The sequence below is a fragment of the Oncorhynchus clarkii genome, chromosome 29, assembly GCF_045791955.1.
Source record: "Oncorhynchus clarkii lewisi isolate Uvic-CL-2024 chromosome 29, UVic_Ocla_1.0, whole genome shotgun sequence".
NCBI classification, from domain to species: Eukaryota; Metazoa; Chordata; class Actinopteri; order Salmoniformes; family Salmonidae; genus Oncorhynchus; species Oncorhynchus clarkii.
In genome coordinates, this window is record NC_092175.1 from 20671338 (window position 1) to 20692914 (window position 21577).

At 42.3% G+C, this 21577-nt stretch overlaps 2 protein-coding genes and 1 pseudogene across 9 annotated transcripts; 1 reads left to right on the forward strand and 2 right to left on the reverse strand.

The window, feature by feature from the left end:
* Window positions 1-2825, reverse strand: LOC139388171 (HAUS augmin-like complex subunit 4; annotated as a pseudogene).
* A 4063-nt stretch (window positions 2826-6888) lies between these two features.
* Window positions 6889-11027, forward strand: LOC139387871 (endoplasmic reticulum chaperone BiP). The gene is made up of 8 exons (XM_071134180.1): window positions 6889-7046; window positions 7761-7911; window positions 8048-8279; window positions 8433-8683; window positions 8813-9203; window positions 9332-9569; window positions 9801-9968; window positions 10085-11027. Exons 2-8 carry the CDS (start codon window positions 7796-7798, stop codon window positions 10663-10665), a joined length of 1977 nt encoding a protein of 658 aa, XP_070990281.1. The 5' UTR covers window positions 6889-7046; window positions 7761-7795; the 3' UTR covers window positions 10666-11027.
* On the reverse strand, window positions 10941-19609 carry LOC139387872 (Rab9 effector protein with kelch motifs). Of its 8 annotated transcripts, XM_071134187.1 has the most exons (9): window positions 19375-19561; window positions 18961-19094; window positions 18712-18866; window positions 18372-18527; window positions 16674-16835; window positions 16307-16456; window positions 14729-14878; window positions 14123-14211; window positions 11823-12000 (listed from the first exon to the last, which is right to left on the reverse strand). In XM_071134187.1, the coding sequence occupies exons 2-8, from the start codon at window positions 19038-19040 to the stop codon at window positions 14168-14170; spliced, it is 897 nt and encodes a 298-aa protein (XP_070990288.1). In that variant the 5' UTR covers window positions 19041-19094; window positions 19375-19561; the 3' UTR covers window positions 11823-12000; window positions 14123-14167. The 8 variants fall into 8 exon arrangements, 7 of the variants coding, with proteins under 7 accessions (XP_070990285.1, XP_070990286.1, XP_070990289.1 ...); XM_071134184.1 differs by lacking the exon at window positions 14123-14211 and having other exon boundaries at window positions 10941-12000; window positions 18961-19023; window positions 19375-19591; XM_071134185.1 differs by lacking the exon at window positions 14123-14211 and having other exon boundaries at window positions 11081-12000; window positions 19375-19609.
* Between the last annotated feature and the right edge of the window lie 1968 nt (window positions 19610-21577).

The following is a 21577-nucleotide window of genomic DNA, read 5'->3' on the forward strand; positions in this document are numbered from 1 at the left end:
ATCTGATGTTTAGGCAAGGAAAGGCATAGTAGATGAACAAAGCTGTCAAAAAGAACAACATGAGTGGGAATGACGAGTAGGTGTTGAGAGCCCCCAGAGTGGTTGATATGATAATGACATTGAGTTGCTGGGCAGCATTTCTCACCTTGTTATTCTATAGGCTGACATTGTGTCTGCTGTGTAGGTGTCCAGCTGAATTTCCAACATATCTCCTCTGTTGTGAAGAGACATATTTAAGAAATGTAAAAGAGACACGAAAACGGAACATTGCTGATGGACATGCATGAAATACCAATTTCTCACACTCATTAACAGTCAACTGCATCTGAAGGAGCCCAGTGTAGAGTAGATGTAAACAGGAGGGGCTAATCACACCTGATCTTCTGCATGATGATCTCACATTTGGCCTCAAAGTACTCAAACTGTTTCCTGTCAAGTTATTTCTGGGCTTTTAGCCTGTGGTCAAGGATAAGTCACTGGAGAATCTGAATGCATCCTAACAGCTCCTGGAGAAAACACGTCGATCGTGAGTGAAGGTCGCAACACGTGAGACAAACCTAAGAATACATCAAACCAAGTGTTGAGAGTCTCTTACAGAGAGGTAGCAGGGAGTCTGCTTTTGCAGCAGGGCGGCACTCACGGCTCTTCCCCTTCAGACTCTCTGCTCTTTTCCTTTTGCTTTCCAGAAGGGCAGACAAGCGAGACAGCTTCATGTTCTTCAGCCTTTCACTCTCACCCTCTGTCCAAGAAAGAAGAGGAGTGGTATGTTTCACCATTCACACACATGCTGGTGAGCGGCTATACCATAAAGCCAGATACTGCCACATTTACTAAATACATTTGGTGTCCATTACATAGCAAGACACACACATACTGTCATATGTAAAATCGTATTTATGCTACATATCTACGTTTTGGCAAAAGTCTGGTGTCTCTTTACCCCATTCAGGCTGATAGTAGGACTGGAAACACGTCTCCCAGAGATGCTTTTCTAATTCTCTGGGCAGTTTGTTTCATTTTCCACATATCCTGTTTAGCGAAACATGAACAAGTCCAAGAAATCCAAGACCTCTAGGGGTTACCAGAGCTCTAGAAGAGCAGTGTGAGTGTGATACTGTACATAAATAGGAAAAGCACTCGGAAATAAGACAACAGGCTTATCACTGCATTGCAGAGGAAGAGTTTATAGCGTTTCACTGTATTTTTACACCTGTTGCATCCTGGGCAAGCGATAAACTTTGATTTGATTAGTTGTTGCCGGTGCGTGGGAATTATTTGAAAATTGCTGGATTTTTTACATTTCTTTATTTTTAAACACACGCTGCACCTGCCAGTATAACTTGTGCTAATGGATCTTAAAGAAGAAGTTTCATTTTTTCCAACCAAATCACCATTTTTATGTAAATAGCATGTTATTCAAGGGTCCAGACACCTTTTGTGATTTATATAACATTGCGGATAAAGTTCAGAATGACACAATTTCATGTATACAACATCTAAAGACCTGCATCACAACACTGAGAGCTTTGCTGTTTCTAAAATGACCTATCTGGGTGTTTTTGGAGCCTTGGTTCTTTTAGTTCCGGGCCCCCCTTACTACACAACGACGATGAGAAAAGGATTAGCTGTTTGGGGTAAGTTTCTCAAAAACATGTGAAATCACACAAAAGGTGTCTATAACATACCATTTTAATATATATTTTTTTACATTGGTTATAAAAAGAACTCATGCTTTAGGTATCAGCCTCACGGATCACGGACAAAGTGTACCTACCTCCTCTTGTGGCATCAGCTACAGCACCTGTTGGACACTCAGTCCTAGGACAGGAGGTTGGTCCTGGCTGGTGGTGTCACTAGGGTCCAACTACCTGACACACTGGGCCACCACCAGACACTGCTCCACAGTCTCATAGAACTGCCAGGGGGAAACAAGATTTAGGTTTATTCTAACATTATACAGTACTTTGGAGGATCAATGTAAACAAAAAGTAACCTTTCGGAAATCAAATTCACTTGGGTGGTTAAACTACTTCACCAATGATCTACTTGTATCTAGGCCTATAGACATTAATTGTGCATTAATAGGTGTAACCTTAAAGAGGGATTATGGTACTAAGTGTACTGTGTGTTGCTCTGCTGGACACACAACAAGAATAGAGCAGTCTAGAGTTATGTATAGTAGAGAGCAATGAGCAATGAGTACTGTTCTGTATTGTACAGTGTCGTCCTCTGGAGGCACAGTGGAGTGATGCTTTCTGACACAGTGCTCCTGGATCATCTCCTGCAGTAGCCTGTACAGGCTCTCTGAACACAGCCCATTAAGCCTCTGTCTGCAGGTCCCTCTCAGCCTGGATTAAAACAACATAATCTCAGTCATTTAAAGCGATTCACACAACACGCACCCACACACAGAGTAGTCCAAGTCCATAACATGGTCTTAAATAGCAACAACAACTCTAGTAGTGTAATAACACAACAACAATGTCATTGCTTAAAGTAGAACCACAATTGTATTATTATGAGAGGGACAAATTAATACTCTTGGATGCACCAGAATCTTTAAATGCGGTCCTGAGACATGTACTTTACAGTAATCGGTTAATTCTTACAATCAGGCTTGAGAGAGCAAAGTTTTGAGCACATGAAGATGATAAGTTGTTTGTGTGTAATACCTTCTCCAGCTCTCTCTTCAGTGTAACAGTAAGGCTGAGGCGGTCCACATGCTGTAACAGCGTTACCAGGAGCTTGCAGAATAGAGGATTCTCGGTCAGGCCTTCTGTCAGCTGACACAGTGGGAATGAGGCGAGGACATGAAAGACAAGTTGTTACTGGTTACAGGTAAAAACATTCATAATGATAGCAGTCAAAGGTTTGGACACACCTACTCATTCAAGGGTTTTTCTTTACCTTTACTATTTTCTACATTGTAGAATAATAGTGAAGACATCAAAACTATGAAATAACACATATGGAATCATGTAGTAACCCAAACAAATGTTAAACAAACCAAAATATATTTTATATTTGAGATTCTTCAAAGTAGCCATCCTTTCCTTGATGACAGCTTTGCACACTCTTGGAATTCTCTCAGCCAGCATCATAAGGTAGTCAGTCACCTGGAATGCATTTCAATTAACAGGTGTGCCTTATTAAAAGTTAATTTCTGAAATGTCTTTCCTTCTTACTGCGTTTGAGCCAATCAGTTGTGTTGTGACAAGGTAGGGGTGGTATACAGAAGATAGCCCATTCTCTCAACCAGCTTCACCTGGAATGCTTTTCTAACAGCCTTGAAGGAGTTTCCACATATGCGGAGCACTTGTTGGCTGCTTTTTCTTCACTCTTTGGTCCAACTCATCCCAAGCCATCTCAATTGGGCTGAGTGATTGTGGAGGCTTGGTCATCTGATGCAGCACTCCATCACTCTCCTTATTGGTCAAATAGCCCTTATACAGCCTGGAGGTGTGTTGGGTCATTGTCCTGTTGAAAAACAAATGATAGTCCCACTAAGCCCAAACCAGATGGGATGGCATATCGCTTCAGAATGCTGTGGTAGCCATGCTGTTTAAGTGTGCCTTGAATTCTAAATAAATCACTGACAGTGTCATCAGCAATGCATCCCCACACAATTTTTATTTACCTTTATTTAACTAGGCAAGTCAGTTAAGAACAAATTGTTGTTTTCAATGATGGCCTAGGAACAGCCCCTTCCTTGTTCAGGGGCAGAACGACAGATCTTGTACCTTGTCAGCTTGGGGATTCAATCTTACAACCTTTCGGTTACTAGTCCAACGCTCTAACCACTAGGCTACACTGCCGAGTTGGTTTCAACTCCTCCTCCACACTTCACAGTGGGAACCACATGCGGAGATCATCCGTTCACCTACTCTGCGTCTCACTAAGACACGGCGGTTGAAACCAAAAATCTAAAATTTGGACTCATCAGACCAAAGGACAGATTTCCACCAGTCTAATGTCCATTGCTCGTGTTTCTTGGCCCCAGCAAGTCTCTTCTTCTTATTGGTGTCCTTTAGTAGTGGTTTCTTTGCAGCAATTTGGCCTGATTCACTCAGTCTCCCCTGAACAGTTAATGTTGAGATGTGTCTGTTATTTGAATTCTGTGAAGCATTTATTTGGGCTGCAATCTGAGGTCCAGTTAACTCTAATGACCTTATCCTCTGCAGCAGAGGTAACTCTGGGTCTTCCTTTCCTGTAGCGGTTTCATCATAGCGCTTGATGGTTTTTGCAACTGCACTTGAAGAAAAATTCAAAGCTCTTGAAATATTCCGTATTGACTGATATTCATGTCTTAAAGTAATGATGGACTGTCGTTTCCCTTGTATTATTTGAGCTGTTCTTGCCATAATATGCACTTGGTCTTTTACCAAATAGAGCTATCTTCTGTATACCACCCCTACCTTGTCACAACACAACTGATTGGCTCAAACGCATTAAGAAGGAAATAAATTCCACAAATTAACAAGGCACACCTGTTAATTGAAATGCATTCCAGGTGACTACCTCATGAAGCTGGTTGAGATAATGCCAAGAGTGTGCAAAGCTGTCATCTAAAAGTCTTTGCTAGGTAAAGCCCCGCCTTATCTCAGCTCACTGATCACTATAGCAGCACCCACCCGTAGCACGCGCTCCAGCAGGTATATTTCACTGGTCACCCCCAAAGCCTATTCCTACTTTGGCTGCCTTATCTCCCTCACTAACTTTAAGCACCAGCTGTCAGAGCAGCTCACAGATCACTGCACCTGTACATAGCCCATATGTAAATCGCCCAACTGCCTCATCCCAATACTGTTATTTATTTTTGCTCCTTTGCACCCCAGTATCTCTACTTGCACATTAATCTTCTGCACATCTATCACTCCAGTGTTTAATTGCTAAATTGTAATTATTTTGCTACTATGGCCTATCTTACCTCATTTGCACACACTGTATATAGACTTTTTTCCCCCTATTGTGTTATTGACTGTATGTTTGTTTATTCCATGTGTAACTCTGTTTTGTTGTTTGTGTCGCACTGCTTTGCTTTATCCTGGCCAGGTCGTGGTTGTAAATGAGAACTTGTTCTCAACTAGCCTACCTGGTTAAATCAAGGTGAAATACATATATATTTTTTAAGCTGTCAAGGCAAAGGGTGGCTACTTTGAAGGATCTCAAATATAAAATATATTTTGATTTGTTTAACACTTTTTTGGTTACATGATTCCATATGTGTTATTTCATAGTTTTGATGTCTTGACTATTATTCAATGTAGAAAATAGCACAAATATAGAAAAGCCCTTGAATGAGGAGGTGCGACCAAACTTTTGACTGCTACTGTATGGTTTGAGGCATGATACGATACCCCCAGGATTTAACACTACAAGACTTCTCAAACACTTTCTTAACAAACAGTTTAGATAGGACGTCTAGAAACAGGGCAATGTACACTGTTGTGTAATGTTAGCTCATTTAGTTACTAACAATGACATTGACATCAGAAATAGGCTGACACTTTACTTTTAGAATACCTTGTTGATGCAAGTTGTATCCTTTTCCCAGTGATCGAACCCTCGCAGAATAAAGAGTGGACATCAGTTGACCAAAGCCCCTTACTCACTTGACATACAAAGGCGCTCGTGGATGAACGTAGCGCTACCACGAGCATAAAAAAGGATATGATGCAGGTCTACGGTTATCAAAAGTACACAAAACTAGCCTAGAAATCCTTGGTGAGCTGGCTAGCTGTGCCGTCGTATGCTGATAAACATAACGTAAACTGTATGTCACCTGATAAACGGTTTCGTTGCAATTTAACAGAAGATAGGCAGCTACTGTTAAACAGATTGTAACGGTTGTTTACACAAGTGGTGAGCACAACAAATTGACGATATCAGGGTCGTCACTAGTTACCACAGCCACAAAGTCGTAAACCTAGCCTATTTCTACAATTTATCTGCTTAAAATGTGATTTTAAACCTAACTCTAAACTTACCACACTACCTTATGCCTCATCTTAAATAAAATTTTACAAAATGTTTCATTCATTTTTACGATTTGGCCAATTCTGAGTTTGTGGCTGTGCTATCTAATGGAACGCCGCTATCGGCGATTACCCCGCCTCTGCAAACAGTCAGCTGATTGGTTAATGCGGTAGAAAAGGAAGACAAATCTTTTAGAACAGGGTCCGTGCTAATTGGGATCCTTGGGACGTCACAACCACCGCACATCCTAACCCCTACCGTTACCGAACGTTGAGAAAATAATTGGCCCAAGGCAAAAAAAAAACTATTTCCGACCCCTTATTTACACTATTCTAGTTAACGGGTATGGGGGGAGGGGGTGGTCTCATATGAGATTCTATACAGGAAATAAATTAAATCTACTTTCACCCCTGCCTGACCCTAACGTCCCAAGGATTCCAGATAGCACAGATCCTTATGTACACTTTACCTGATGTAACAACTAACTTTGATTACCTTTTTTTTTATACACACAGATACAGACAGATCATTTGGCTTTTGCCTACCATCATCATGTTATACAATTCACTATATGGCACTGGTTTTAGTTCACTACTTCCCTTGCACAAGTATTAGGCTTGGGTTTACTGTAATGTAGTACAATTTAGATTACAGTGGTACTGAAATTGGAAAATGACCCCCAAATGACTGTCAATTCAATGCACCAACTACATTTCTATGTATGACACCGGCATTTCACGTAATTGGGACTTGACACATTGACACCTAACCTATCAGCGTCGTACAGTAAAGCATGAATCATGACGTTCACTTGACCAAACGTGTGCAAATCAGCAGCGGCCAGCATGTCTGGTGCTGCCAATGAACGCGTTCCAACGAACTGCTGTCTGGCCAATGGGAAGCCTCCACGATGGGGAAGAAGTGACGGCTTATATACGGAGAGCACCGTTCATTAAACATTATTTTACAGACTCACAATCGTAGAGGTTTCTGAAGAACACAGGCTGTGAAGCAAATCACTTCCATTGAGATAAACCCCAAAGGAAGACTCCATCGAATTATTTACAAAGGTATGTGAATTAAACGCAAGTTAACTCAAAATAAAGATTCAATTTTACATAAATGCCAGAGGGAGCTTTTTTGGGGGGGCTAGTTTCCTGTTTAACTTAAGTTAATTAGCTATCTGACCAGCAGGTTATCCAGAAATTAAATTGAATATTTAACTAATTTATATCTAAACATGGAGATTGTTTAACAACAGTTTAGCTACCCTTTTAAATTGTCTGTCTTTCGTCAGCTAGCTAACGTTAGCCATCATGCTTGAAAAAGGTCAGCCAGTTTTGTAGCTAAGTTACCTCGCTAGCTTGCACGCCTTTTGAAACCGGTGTCTCCAATTGGTAAAGCAGCATCAGCAGCTAACTAACCACTAGCTCTAGTTTAAATCCCTATAATATGGCGATGTTAGCTAGCCAACCACTAGATAGATATTCGTAAAAAAAAATATTTTTTTTTTTTAAATCGCCGAATTTTTTAAATTACCAAATGTAATGTTGCCTTTATTTGGGCACATTTATTACCGGTAGTTTTGTGCGCCACCCATTAACTCTTTTTAGCATGGGGGCTAACCTCGGTCTGGCCTAGGAGTCTACACACACCAGTATGCACCGTCATGTCAGCATCAGAGGGCCAAATTAACTCGTTCCGTTTGATGTACAAGGATGAAAGGCCTACACCGTGAACTAGGCAACAACATTTATAGTGTCTTGACTTTCTCTTTTTGACAGTACTTCAGAGTTGCGTGAACAGCCACAGAATAAAGATGAGGCTTTTGTGCATGGTTCTGCTGGTCGCCAGCAGTGTTTTTGCCGATGATGAAGACAAGCGGGAAAGTGTGGGAACCGTGGTTGGCATCGACTTGGGGACCACCTATTCCTGGTAAGCATTTTGTAATGAATAGCAAATTTATTCTTAGGTTTCATACTCCCAATCATTTGGCTAAAGGACTCTAGCGTATCATGTGATGTAGTTGATACTTTCCATGGTTCTCATCTATATGCTTCTCCTTTTCCAGTGTTGGTGTGTTCAAGAATGGCCGTGTTGAGATCATTGCCAACGACCAGGGAAACCGCATCACTCCATCCTATGTGGCCTTCACCGCAGAGGGGGAGCGTTTAATCGGTGACGCCGCCAAGAACCAGCTCACCTCCAACCCAGAGAACACAGTTTTTGATGCCAAGAGACTGATTGGCCGTGCCTGGACTGATTCTGCTGTACAGCATGACATCAAGTACTTCCCCTTCAAGGTGAGCCCTAACAAACACACCCCCTGCCCTAATCTCCTGAAGCACTCACTATGCAAATAATATACTACTTATTCAGCATGTAACTATGCTGAAGTAGCTCTGAAATTGTTTTTAGAGGAGAAATGCTTAATGGTGACTACTTAAATCTTCTAGGTTATCGAGAAGAAGAGCAAGCCCCATATTCAGGTGGACATCGGTGGAGGTCAGCTCAAGACCTTCGCTCCAGAGGAGATCTCTGCCATGGTTCTCACCAAGATGAAGGAAACTGCTGAGGCTTACCTGGGAAAGAAAGTGACACATGCTGTGGTCACTGTCCCCGCTTACTTCAATGACGCCCAGCGTCAGGCCACCAAGGATGCTGGAGTCATCGCCGGCCTGAATGTCATGAGGATCATCAACGAACCGTAAGTGTGTTGGTCTTCACAATGCAGAAACTGAATTAACATTAGAATGACTGGCCCAATATTTATTTAAATCACTGCAAATATCTGCCAAGACTGTGCTGGTTACATCTGTTTCCCCCTTTATTCCAGAACTGCAGCTGCCATCGCCTACGGCCTGGACAAGAAGGACGGTGAGAAGAACATCCTGGTATTCGACCTGGGCGGCGGCACCTTTGATGTTTCCCTCCTGACCATCGACAACGGTGTGTTTGAGGTAGTCGCCACCAACGGCGACACCCACTTGGGAGGAGAGGACTTTGACCAGCGTGTCATGGAGCACTTCATCAAGCTGTACAAGAAGAAGACCGGTAAGGACGTGCGCAAGGACAACCGTGCTGTGCAGAAGCTGCGTCGTGAGGTGGAGAAGGCCAAGAGGGGCCTGTCTGCCCAGCACCAGGCTCGCATTGAGATTGAGTCCTTCTTCGACGGAGAGGACTTCTCAGAGACCCTGACACGTGCCAAGTTTGAGGAGCTCAACATGGTAAGTTGGTTCTAATGACCATAAAACACTGACACTGCTGGCCCATTGATCTTGGAACATCCAATTCAAATTGAAAACGCATTCATGGAACCTCTTTTAATTTGCCATTTGTATTACTTGTCTATCAGGACCTGTTCCGTTCCACCATGAAGCCCGTGCAGAAGGTGATGGAGGACTCTGACTTGAAGAAGACCGACATTGACGAGATTGTCTTGGTGGGTGGCTCTACCCGTATCCCCAAGGTCCAGCAGCTGGTGAAGGAGTTCTTCAATGGCAAGGAGCCCTCTAGGGGCATCAACCCTGACGAGGCTGTGGCCTATGGAGCTGCCGTGCAGGCTGGAGTGCTGTCTGGAGAGGAGGACACAGGTGGGTCTTGGTCCATGTGCTTACGCCATGCACTATGCTAAGTTAAGGCTATACCATGAGGTATCTTCATATTTCCATATTTCTACATAAGGAAATGTAGGCTAGATGTTTAGATTTGAAACCAAACAATGGATACCTACAGGTCATAAAACATCAGTGCTGTTCCTATTATGTGTATCACAGCAGTTACATTTTTGATCACAACTAATGGTTTCCTGTCTTGTCCATCAGGTGACCTGGTTCTTCTGGATGTGTGCCCCCTGACCCTGGGTATTGAGACTGTGGGAGGAGTCATGACCAAGCTGATCCCCAGAAACACTGTGGTGCCAACCAAGAAGTCCCAGATCTTCTCTACCGCCTCTGACAACCAGCCCACTGTCACCATCAAAGTTTACGAGGGTATGTTCCTTTGATTAATCGCTGCCCCTTGTTGCTACATCCATAAATGGTGTTTTACACTGTAAAGAATGACAAGATTGGATCTGTTTAAAATTCTGCTTCTCTCCTTCATCCAGGTGAGCGTCCCCTGACCAAAGACAACCACCTGCTGGGAACCTTCGACCTGACTGGCATCCCCCCCGCACCTCGTGGTGTGCCCCAGATCGAGGTCACCTTCGAGATTGATGTCAACGGCATCCTGCGCGTCACAGCTGAGGACAAGGGAACAGGCAACAAGAACAAGATCACCATCACCAATGACCAGAACCGTCTGACTCCCGAGGACATTGAGCGCATGGTCAACGATGCTGAGCGCTTCGCTGACGAGGACAAGAAGTTGAAGGAGCGCATTGATGCCCGCAACGAGCTTGAAAGCTACGCCTACTCGCTCAAGAACCAGATCGGCGACAAGGAGAAGCTGGGCGGCAAGCTGTCAGCCGAGGACAAGGAAACCATAGAGAAAGCAGTAGAGGAGAAGATTGAGTGGATGGAGTCTCACCAAGAGGCTGAGCTGGAGGACTTCCAGGCAAAGAAGAAGGAGCTGGAAGAGGTGGTGCAGCCGATCGTCAGCAAGCTTTACGGAAGTGCAGGTGGACCCCCGCCTGAGGGAGGAGAAGAAGAGGGCGAGGCAGATCAGGGCGATAAGGATGAGTTGTAAGGCTGTCTGGAGTGGCACAGATGTACATATTGGACATAAAATGTTAAAAAAGGGGCTGCAAAAACGCAACCATGAATCTGCTGGAAAGACTTGTGAAATATTGTTTCAACGTGAGGGACGTTCTCTTCGCTGAGTGGCGGAGGTATACTAGTCGGCCTGTTCGAGGCTCGCTGCTGTTCTCAGGCAGTTTGAAAAGGAGTTCTCTAGGGGGAGGGTTTAGTGGGGTGGGTGCTAGACTGGGGTTTCTGGGTGAAGGGTAACATGTTCACAAGCAATGTTAACAAGTTATTTATTTAATCTGGTCATTGTAGAAAATACTTTCTACTGTAAAGACATTGAAATAAATGTTTGATACAAATGTCTTTGATTTGTCTCTGATATTATTCTGCATCAATTTACACCTGTGTAATCATATGTTAATGAGACACCACAATGGCTGTTGGCTGTGTGCAGCGGGTAGATGTCCTATTGCCTCTGACCACAGAACATCCACTCATTTTCTGTAAATTTCCAAACTATTCCATGTTTAAAATTCATGTAACTGTGGTATGAATTGGTGGTCTGCACCATAATACCATCTGTGACCGCCTCAATGGCACTGCCCATGCTATCCATTTTGAAGTAGTCAATTTGCTGATTTCCCTCCCGGATATGACTTCAGGAGGGATCAGCTAATGTAGTTTAACATCCCACACAGTTGACGACAATGTTAAGCGCTCTATGGCAGGGCTCTCCAACCCTTTTCCTGGAGAGATACCTTCCTGTAGATTTTTCACTCCAACTACACTTAACCAAGTGCAGTTTATCCAGCTAATTATTAGGACTGTTGCTCTCCAGGAACAGGGTTGGAGAATCCTGCTCTATGGCCTGCGTGCATCTGCCATGCAACACCATTTTTGCATAGCTACTTGTAGTTCCGTATGTATGTGGGGTGTAAATTAAGCTCTACTGGCACTGAACCAACATCTGATCCATGATCGGCTTATGACACTGGTTGGATTTATTTGAAAAAGGTGGCGCTAAAATGAACTGCAACAATTATTGACCAACAGTTAAACATACAGGCACATACACACGATATTTCCCAGAGCAGTAGCTATCAAGGTCACGTTAAGACAGTTACAACACAGTCACTGTGTATGACCCCCTGAGTGTCCATCCCTCCAAACACAAATGCCAGCTGTACGGTCCCTGACGCTGAGGAGCTCTGGGCCTGGTCTCTCTCTCCACTGGTGTGCTCAGGCCTTACTCTCCAGGGTAGGACACACATGGAGTGGTCCAGTCTGTTGGGTGGCATGTTCCCTTCAAACCTCAACAGGGTCCAGCGCTGTTTGTCTGCACAGGATAAGAGAAACAAAATCCTAAAGGTGCATTAGTATCCCAAAACAGTATGGCTGTCAGGAAATATTCTCTCCAGGATAGATACAACAGTGACTTGTGTGGCAATTATTACATCTGAAAGTAGAGAAACATGACACATACAGAGAACTTGGATGGAAAATTGCAGCCAATATTGCCACTCCTATTTGCCATATCTTCAATTTAAGCCTACTAGAAAGTGTGTGCCCTCAGGTCTGGAGGCAGGCAAAAGTCATTCCAATAGCTGACCAATCAGCCTGTTACTAACACTTAGTAAAGTTTTGGAAAAAATTGTGTTTGACCAGATACAATGCAATTATACAGTAAACAAATTGAACATTCAACAACCACAGCACTTACACGATTGGCTGAGAGAAATTGATGATAAAAAGATTGTGGGGGCTGTTTTGTTAAGACTTCAGTGAGGCTTTTGACATTATCGATCATATTCTGCTGCTGGAAAAATGTGTGTCATGGCTTTACACCCCCTGCTACATTGTGGATAAAGAGTTACCTATTTAACTTCTCTAGGGTAGGGGGCAGCATTTGGAATTTTTGATGAAAAGCGTGCCCAAATTAAACTGCTACTCAGGCCCAGAAGATAGGATATGCATATAATTAGTAGATTTGGATAGAAAACACTCGAAAGTTTCCAAAACTGTTAAATTAATGTCTGTGAGTATAACAGAACTGATTTGGCAGTGAAAACCTGAGAAAAATCCATTCAGGAAGTAGGATTTGTTTGTTTGTTGTAGTTTTCTATTCAATGCCATTACAGTATCCATTGACTTAGGAGTCAAATTGCAGTTCCTATGCCTTCCACTAGATGTCAACAGTCTTTAGAAATGGTTTCAGGCTTGTATTCTGAAAAATGAGGGAGTAAAAGCAGTCTGAATGAGTGGACCCTGCCGTGTCACAGAGCTTTTTCATGCGCACGACCGAGAGAGTGCCTTTCTTATTTACCTTTTATATTGACGACGTTATTGTCCAGTTGAAATATTATCGATTATTTGGGCTAAAAACAATCTGAGGAGTGAATATAAACATCGTTTGACATGTTTCTATGAACTTTACGGATACATTTTGGATTTTTTTGTCTGCCTGTTGTGACTGCGTTTGAGCATGTGGATTACTGAAGAAAACACGCAAACAAAACGGAGGTTTTCGGATATAAAGAGAGACTTTATCGAACAAAAGGAACATTTATTGAATAAATGAATGTCATCTGAGTGCAACCATATGAAGATCATCATAGGTAAGTAAGGTAAGTGATTAATTTTATCTCTATTTCTAACTTGTGTAACTCTTCTACTGGTTACTGTTTGTTACTGTTTGTAATGTTTGTAATGATTTGTCTGCTGGGCTATGTACTCAAATAATTGTAAGGTATGCTTTCGCCATAAAGCATTTTTGAAATCTGACACCGTGGTTGGATTCACAAGAAGTTAATCTTTAAACCTATGTAAAACAGTTGTATCTTTTCTGAATTTTTATAATGAGTATTTCTGTATTTGAATTTGGCGCTCTGCAATCTCACTGGATTTTGGCCAGGCGGGACGCTCCCTCATACCCTAGAGGGGTTAATGGAAGCCTCTCCAACATAATCCAGGTAGAATCAGGAATTCCCCAGGGCCGCTGTCTAGGGCCCTTACTTTTTTCAATCTTTACTAATGACATGCCACTGGCCTTGAGCAAAGCCAGTGTCTCTATGTATCCGGATGACTCAACACTATACACGTCAGCTACTACAGCGACTGAAATGACTGCAACACTTAACAAAGAGCTGCAGTTCATTTCAGAATGTGTGGCAAGGAATAAGTTAATCCTAAATAATTCAAAAACTAAAAGCATTGTATTTGGGACAAATCATTCACTAAGCCCTAGACCTCAACTAAATCTTGTAATAAATCATGTGGAAATTGAGCAAGTTGAGGTGACTAAACTGCTTGAAGTAACCCTGGATTGTAAATTGTCATGGTCAAAATATATTAATACAACAGTAACTAAGATTGGGAGAAGTCTGTCCATAATAAAGTGCTGCTCTGCCTTAACAGCACTATCAACAAGGCAGGTCCTACAAGCCATAGTTTTGTCGCACCTGGACTACTGTTCAGTCGTGTGGTCAGGTACCACAAAGAGGGACTTAGGAAATTGCCATTGGCTCAGAACAGGGTAGCACGTCTGGCCCTAGGATGTACAGAGAGCAAATATTAATAATATGCATGTCAACCTCTCTTGGCTCAAAGTGGAGGAGAGATTGACTTCATCACTACTTGTCCAGAACAGACTGTGGGAGGCGCACAGTACTACATAGAGGCTTGACTACATGGAACTATATTCCACATCAGGTAACTGATGCAAGCAGTATAATCAGATTGAAAAAAACAGACAAAACTACACCTTATGGAACAGCGGGGACTGTGAAGCAACATAAACATAGAGGCAGCACATGTACACACACACATGATAACATACGCACTAAACACACACGTACACATGGATTTTGTGTTGTATATATGTGGTAGTGGAGTACGGGCCTGAGGGCACGCACTTAGTGTGTTGTGAAATCTGTTTTGAATGCATTGTAATGTTTTTAAAATGATATAACGGCCTTCATTTTGCCAGACCTTGGCAGCAGCTAATGGGGATCCAGAATAAATACCACATTCATTAAATATTCCAAAGTAGATATTTTTGGCCTCACCACACTGAAATCTGTACATTGCATTGCTGGCCCCTTCTGGGGTCATCCCTCCAAAGATGTAGATGTTCTTTCCGAGGGCCACAGCTGAGTGGGCAGCCACCCCCGGGGGGATGTCTCCTTTGGCTTGGACCTTCTCCCACTTCATACTGCCTAGATAAAGTGTAGCACCAAATAGTTAACAGGACCAGCCATACCACTTCTCATGCCAACATAGAATGAGAGATTTTACTGGAACTACATTTGAGTCATTTAGCAGACTTCCAATTAGTGCATTCATCTTAAGATAGCTAGGTGAGACAACATCACAATCGTATCAAGTACATTTTCCCTCAACAAACTATTTATCAGCAAAATCAGTGATAGTAGGAAAGTGCCTTTTTTGTAGGGAGGGGGCGTCGGGAAAGTTATTTAAGATACTCTTCAAAGAGGTAGGGTTTCAGACGTTTTCGGAAAATGGGCAGGGACTCCGCTTTCCTGACTTTATTGTTCCACCACAGAGCCCCATAGTGGAGGTGTCATAACACCCATAAAACCTAGTGGTCAAACAGGGAAATGGTTCCAATCGTTTTTCCACCATTCATTTTTCCCATAGGGGATTTTAGAAACTCTTAAAATAAGGGCTGTTTCTTGTGAAGGCTTACCCTGGTGACAGTTTGCTAACCATGTAAATCTCGAGCTGACTTTTATCAATATATTCAGCTCTATTTATTCTGATTCGAAAATGCTAATTAGCATCAAAGTAGACTTCATGCAAAACTACAAATCCCTGCAAGCTCCTGCACATCATCTCTAGCTGACACCTTTGCTAACAGGTATTGTGTCAATTTAAAACTTGCAGTTTTAAACAGTTCACAGAATGGCCAATTTAAAGAAATGTAGCCATTATATTCATTACTACATTTAGATAACATTAGATAGTTAATCCAGAGATTCTTACATTTGCCTTGATTCGCCAGTCTCCCCCAGATCATCATGGCATTTGTAGTTCTTTATGATAGCCACATTAGCAGTCATTTAGCATTTCCTTTTTTGGGGGTAAATACAGGCAAATATGATATAAAAGTCACCTTGTCCTAGAGAGATTAACACAGTTATCAAAACGTCTCGCCGGGGTAAGTCTACATGAAACAGCCCTTATTTTAAGTGTTTCTAAAATCACCTATGGGAAAAATTAATGGAGGAAAATTGATTAGAACCATTTCCCTGTCTGACCGTTAGGTTTAATGGATATTATGACTCATACTGTGGTACTCTATTGGGGTGCCAGGACAGAGAAGAGCTTTGACTGGGCTAAGCGGGAGCTGTCCACCCGTAGGGGTGGGAGGGCCAAGAGACTAGAGGTGGAGGAACAAAGTGCTCGGGTTGGTATGTAGGGTTTGAGCATAGCCTGAAGGTAAGAAGGGGTAATCCCCTTTGCTGCTCCTTATGCAAGCACCAGGGTCTTGAAGATGATGCGAGCTTCGACTGGAGGCCATTCCATTCTATTCTATTGTGTCCTTTATTTCAACAGAGGAAACAATAAAATACACCTAAAGCAGGATCAAGATCTTCATGTGTATGACTGACTTGAATACATACTGGTGTCTAGAGAGTAGATGTCGCTGTAGAACTTCTCTCCTGCCATGCCTCCATGGATATAGATTTTGGGTCCTACCGCAGTCACCACGTGGCCGTGTCTTGCAGGGGGATGTCTGCCCTGTGTGTCTGGCTGAGACCAGGTGCAGGAAACTAAAAACGGAGACAGAGGAAAACACAAAATATCTCCTCCTAACTCTAAATTCAGTTGGTACTTTCTGAAATTTAACTTTAAAGGCCGAATTTGGCCAACAAGCTTGTTGCCTCTAACTACTGAGCTTTTGATACACATTTGGGCTGGTTCCTCTGTAACTGCTTTGTGAATGTGTTGTAAGTGTTGTATTGGCAGACTGATTCATGCATATTCAACCTGTGTCGAAGACGTGAAGGTTGGGGTCCGAGACAGGTGTGGCCCCTGAGTCCCCTCCAGAGAAGACAAACAGTCGGTCCCCGACGCTGGCTGAGTTAGTGTGATACGTCCTGGGACAGGGGGGCGTCCCTTTCACCTCTACACCCTTCCACAACCCACCGCCTGAAAACATAGCAACACAAAACCTCAGAAGACTAAAAGGTATGGGACATTGCTCAGAGCCAGACATGATATGAAGGAGATTGTTACTCTGCAAACACAGCTACTTGACATATTCATGAACTGTTCTATGGTACTACACTCTACAATAATCCACGCAACACATTCTGTAGATCTACAGTGCCTTGCGAAAGTATTCGGCCCCCTTGAACTTTGCGACCTTTTGCCACATTTCAGGCTTCAAACAAAGATATGAAACTGTATTTTTTTGTGAAGAATCAACAACAAGTGGGACACAATCATGAAGTGGAACGACATTTATTGGATATATCAAACTTTTTTAAATCAAAAACTGAAAAATTGGGCGTGCAAAATTATTCAGCCCCCTTAAGTTAATACTTTGTAGCGCCACCTTTTGCTGCGATTAGGTTTTCTTCCAGAATGGTCCTGTATTTGGCTCCATCCATCTTCCCATCAATTTTAACCATCTTCCCTGTCCCTGCTGAAGAAAAGCAGGCCCAAACCATGATGCTGCCACCACCATGTTTGACAGTGGGGATGGTGATGAGCTGTGTTGCTTTTACACCAAACATAACGTTTTGCATTGTTGCCAAAAAGTTCAATTTTGGTTTCATCTGACCAGAGCACCTTCTTCCACATGTTTGGTGTGTCTCCCAGGTGGCTTGTGGCAAACTTTAAACTACACTTTTTATGGATATCTTTAAGAAATGGCTTTCTTCTTGCCACTCTTCCATAAAGGCCAGATTTGTGCAATATACGACTGATTGTTGTCCTATGGACAGAGTCTCCCACCTCAGCTGTAGATCTCTGCAGTTCATCCAGAGTGATCATGGGCCTCTTGGCTGCATCTCTGATCAGTCTTCTCCTTGTATGAGCTGAAAGTTTAGAGGGACGGCCAGGTCTTGGTAGATTTGCAGTGGTCTGATACTCCTTCCATTTCAATATTATCGCTTGCACAGTGCTCCTTGGGATGTTTAAAGCTTGGGAAATCTTTTTGTATCCAAATCCGGCTTTAAACTTCTTCACAACAGTATCTCGGACCTGCCTGGTGTGTTCCTTGTTCTTCATGATGCTCTCTGCGCTTTTGACGGACCTCTGAGACTATCACAGTGCAGGTGCATTTATACGGAGACTTGATTACACACAGGTGGATTGTATTTATCATCATTAGTCATTTAGGTCAACATTGGATAATTCAGAGATCCTCACTGAACTTCTGGAGAGAGTTTGCTGCACTGAAAGTAAAGGGGCTGAATAATTTTACACGCCCAATTTTTCAGTTTTTGATTTGTTAAAAAAGTTTGAAATATCCAATAAATGTCGTTCCACTTCATGATTGTGTCCCACTTGTTGTTGATTCTTCACAAAAAAATACAGTTTTATATCTTTATGTTTGAAGCCTGAAATGTGGCAAAAGGTCGCAAAGTTCAAGGGGGCCGAATACTTTCGCAAGGCACTGTATATCTCCCGACTTAGCTACAACAATGTATTCAAATCACACTATACAAATCTCCATACCTGTGAGTTGTAGGTTCTGGACACAGTTGCGGTTGCCACTCTGCTGTGCCCCAGCGAACACCCACAGGCTCTGTGGACAGCTCTCAGGGACAAAGCTGCAGTGTTCATACCGTGCCTCCAGACCCTCCCATTCAGGAATGTCCCACTCGTGACTGTCTGATAGGGTGAGAGGGACAAACATGGAACTGTCAGTCAAAGAATATATCAGAACAGATTGACGTTATTGGTAAGATAATGAGTTGACTCATTGATATGAAATAAAACATTGAAATGATGTGAAACACAATAAAGAGACAGGTGCCAGGCATAATATTGTGTTGATGTGACATTTTGTCTTTACCCAGGTTTATGACATGGGATTCTGAAAAGCTGCCATTAGGGTTGGCTCCTCCTATGATCTGGATCTTCCCCTTGCCATCATCCTCAGAGGGGATGTATATACAGGTGTGGCCCACACTAACTCCTGGACCACCTCCTCTGGGTATCATAGCATACCTGGGGACAAAGACAGGAACACCATGTCATGAATAGCAGAATTGAAAGTCTAGTATTACTTCATCCTAGTTTGTTGAACTGTACGTTTATTTACCACAGTCCTGCTCGTGGTTTATCCTCTGGTTCCAGCACAGGAAGTAATTCCATTGATTCCATTCTGTGGGAGGCATCCATTCAGATGATCAGATCAGTTCAGGCATAAACCGGACCATTGTGTCCACTAACATTCTGGGGGAGAAAATGCTGCTGCTGTAAAATTAGGCTAGAAGGGATCTCGCGAGATCATCCTTCCATAATCTCGTCTCTTTACACAAATAGAAGGTGAAATTTATTTGGCTAGACTGCTGGATGTACCATGCCACACTGGGAAAGTTAAACTAAGGTTTCTCGATCATATTCATTCAATATGAAAGGAAGACAGATGACAGTTAATTAGCTAACTGATGTTATAAAGCATGAAATCAGAAGCTAACAGTATCGTAGATAGGAAGTTCATTCGCTCACTCACCCACGTTCGAAGGCTCAGTGTTATCTGTTGCACGTCGTTTAGCTGCTATTTCAATTATATGATGTATAATATAGCTACATTCATCAATATAAAGACATGTTGACGGTTTAGCTGCACGAAAATATGTACTAGCTGCTTTCCCAACTAGCTAACAACAAAATGTCGTGTCCGCGCGTAAACGACGAATCAGCGCTGTCGTCATGGATATTGCGCAGGTGAAGAGTCTGTGTGCTGTGCCAATGTGTCCACACGAGGTCACTGTTGTTGCAGGACTAAATATCCCAACACGCACATTACCCAAGAGGATGACTGGGAGGACTACTAATAGAGAGACTGGGAAGACGCCTGCCAGTGAGCTTGGGAACATTGCTTGCATCCGCTATGACATAATCATTGTCCACCCTCCCACCCAAAAGTCTGGAAGTGGTGAGAGAGCTCCAGCCCCACATCACACTATTACACTCACAAGTGCCTGATTGCCAAATAAAGTTATTTTCTTGCTTTGTTATTTTTTTCTCTGTCAATATTATGAATATCTCAGATAAGCTACCAAGTAAACTTCCAAAGATGGCCCATATTAATATATGTAGCCTTAGAAATAACATGAATTTATTGACTATATCTGAGACTTAGATCATTAATTTGATAATACATTAGCAGCGAAACGGAGTAGCGATACCACCACCCCCCTTTTGCCCTCAGAACAGCCTCAATGTGTCTTGCCAATTCATTCTCAGAATGGCACACATACACAATCCATGTCTCAATTGTCCCAAGGCTTAAAAATCCTTATTTCACCTGTCTCCTCTTTATCTACACCGATTGAAGTGGATTCAACAAGCGACATCAATAAGGTATCATACTGTAGCTTTCACCTGGATTCACCATTCTATGTCATGGAAAGAGCAAGTGTTCTTAGTATTTTGCATACTCGGTGTATAGCTTTGACAGACATACGTACTTGCAATTCCAATGTAACAGAATGACACTTTAACTCAGTCTTTTCACTTTAAAATGTCATATAGTCAAATATATATACAACATTTTTGAAAAACAAATTTGGTGGAAGAACTGTGCAGATGCAAACATTGGTATAGATACTTCAGTGTATGTGTATACACTATCGTTCAAAAGTTTGGGGTCACTTAAAAATGTTCTTGTTTTTTAAAGAAAAACATTTCGTTGTCCATTAAAATAACATCAAATTGATCAGAAATACAGTGTAGACATTGTTAATGTTGTAAATGACTATTGCAGCTGGAAACGGCTGATTTTTTATGGAATATCTACATAGGCGTACGGAGGCCCATTATCAGCAACCATCACTCCTGTGTTCCAATGGCACGTTGTGTTAGCTAATCGAAGTTTATCATTTTAAAAGGCTAATTGATCATTAGAAAACGCTGTTGCAATTATGTTAGCACAGCTGAAAACCTTTGTTCTGAATAAAAAATAAATAAAACAGGCCTTCTTTAGACTAGTTGAGTATCTGGAGCATCAGCATTTGTGGGTTCGATTACAGGCTCAAAATGGCCAGAAACAAAGACTTTCTTCTGAAACTCGTCAGTCTATTATTGTTCTGAGAAATGAAGGCTATTCCATGCGAGAAATTGCCAAGAAACTGAAGATCTCGTACAACACTGTGTACTACTCCCTTCACAGAACAGCGCAAACTGGCTCTAACCAGAATAGAAGGAGGAGTGGGAGGCCCCGGTGCACAACTGAGCAAGAGGACAAGTACATTAGAGTGTCTAGTTAGAGAAACAGATGCCTCACAAGTCCTCAACTGGCAGCTTCATAAAATAGTACCCGCAAAACACCAGTCTCAACGTCAACAGTGAAGAGGCGACTCCTGGATGCTGGCCTTCTCAACAATAGACTGACGAGTTTCAGAAGAAAGTTATTTGTTCTGGCCTCTGCCGTTTCCAACTACAATAGTAATTTACAACATTAACAAAGTCTACATTGTATTTCTGATCAATTTGATCTTATTTTAATGGGCAAAAAATGTGCTTTTCTTTCAAAAACAAGGACATTTCTAAGTGACCTAAACTTTTCAATGGTAGTGTAAATACACAAATATATATATATATAGTACCAGTCAAAAGTTTGGACACACCTACTCATTCAAGGGTTTTTCTTTATTTTTACTATTTTCAACATTGTAGAATAATAGTGAAGACATCAAAACTATGAAATAACA

Coding starts and splice junctions, on each gene's coding strand:
- LOC139387871 (XM_071134180.1), top strand. CDS start 7,796: ATGAGGCTTTTGTGCATGGTTCTGCTGGTCGCCAGCAGTGTTTTTGCC. Junction 7,912..8,047: donor TTGGGGACCACCTATTCCTG/GTAAGCATTTTG, acceptor CTCCTTTTCCAG/TGTTGGTGTGTTCAAGAATG. Junction 8,280..8,432: donor TCAAGTACTTCCCCTTCAAG/GTGAGCCCTAAC, acceptor TAAATCTTCTAG/GTTATCGAGAAGAAGAGCAA.
- LOC139387872 (XM_071134181.1), bottom strand. CDS start 19,040: ATGGATGCCTCCCACAGAATGGAATCAATGGAATTACTTCCTGTGCTG. Junction 18,867..18,960: donor AAACCACGAGCAGGACTGTG/GTAAATAAACGT, acceptor CTTTGTCCCCAG/GTATGCTATGATACCCAGAG. Junction 14,879..16,306: donor CATCTACTCTCTAGACACCA/GTATGTATTCAA, acceptor CACTTTATCTAG/GCAGTATGAAGTGGGAGAAG.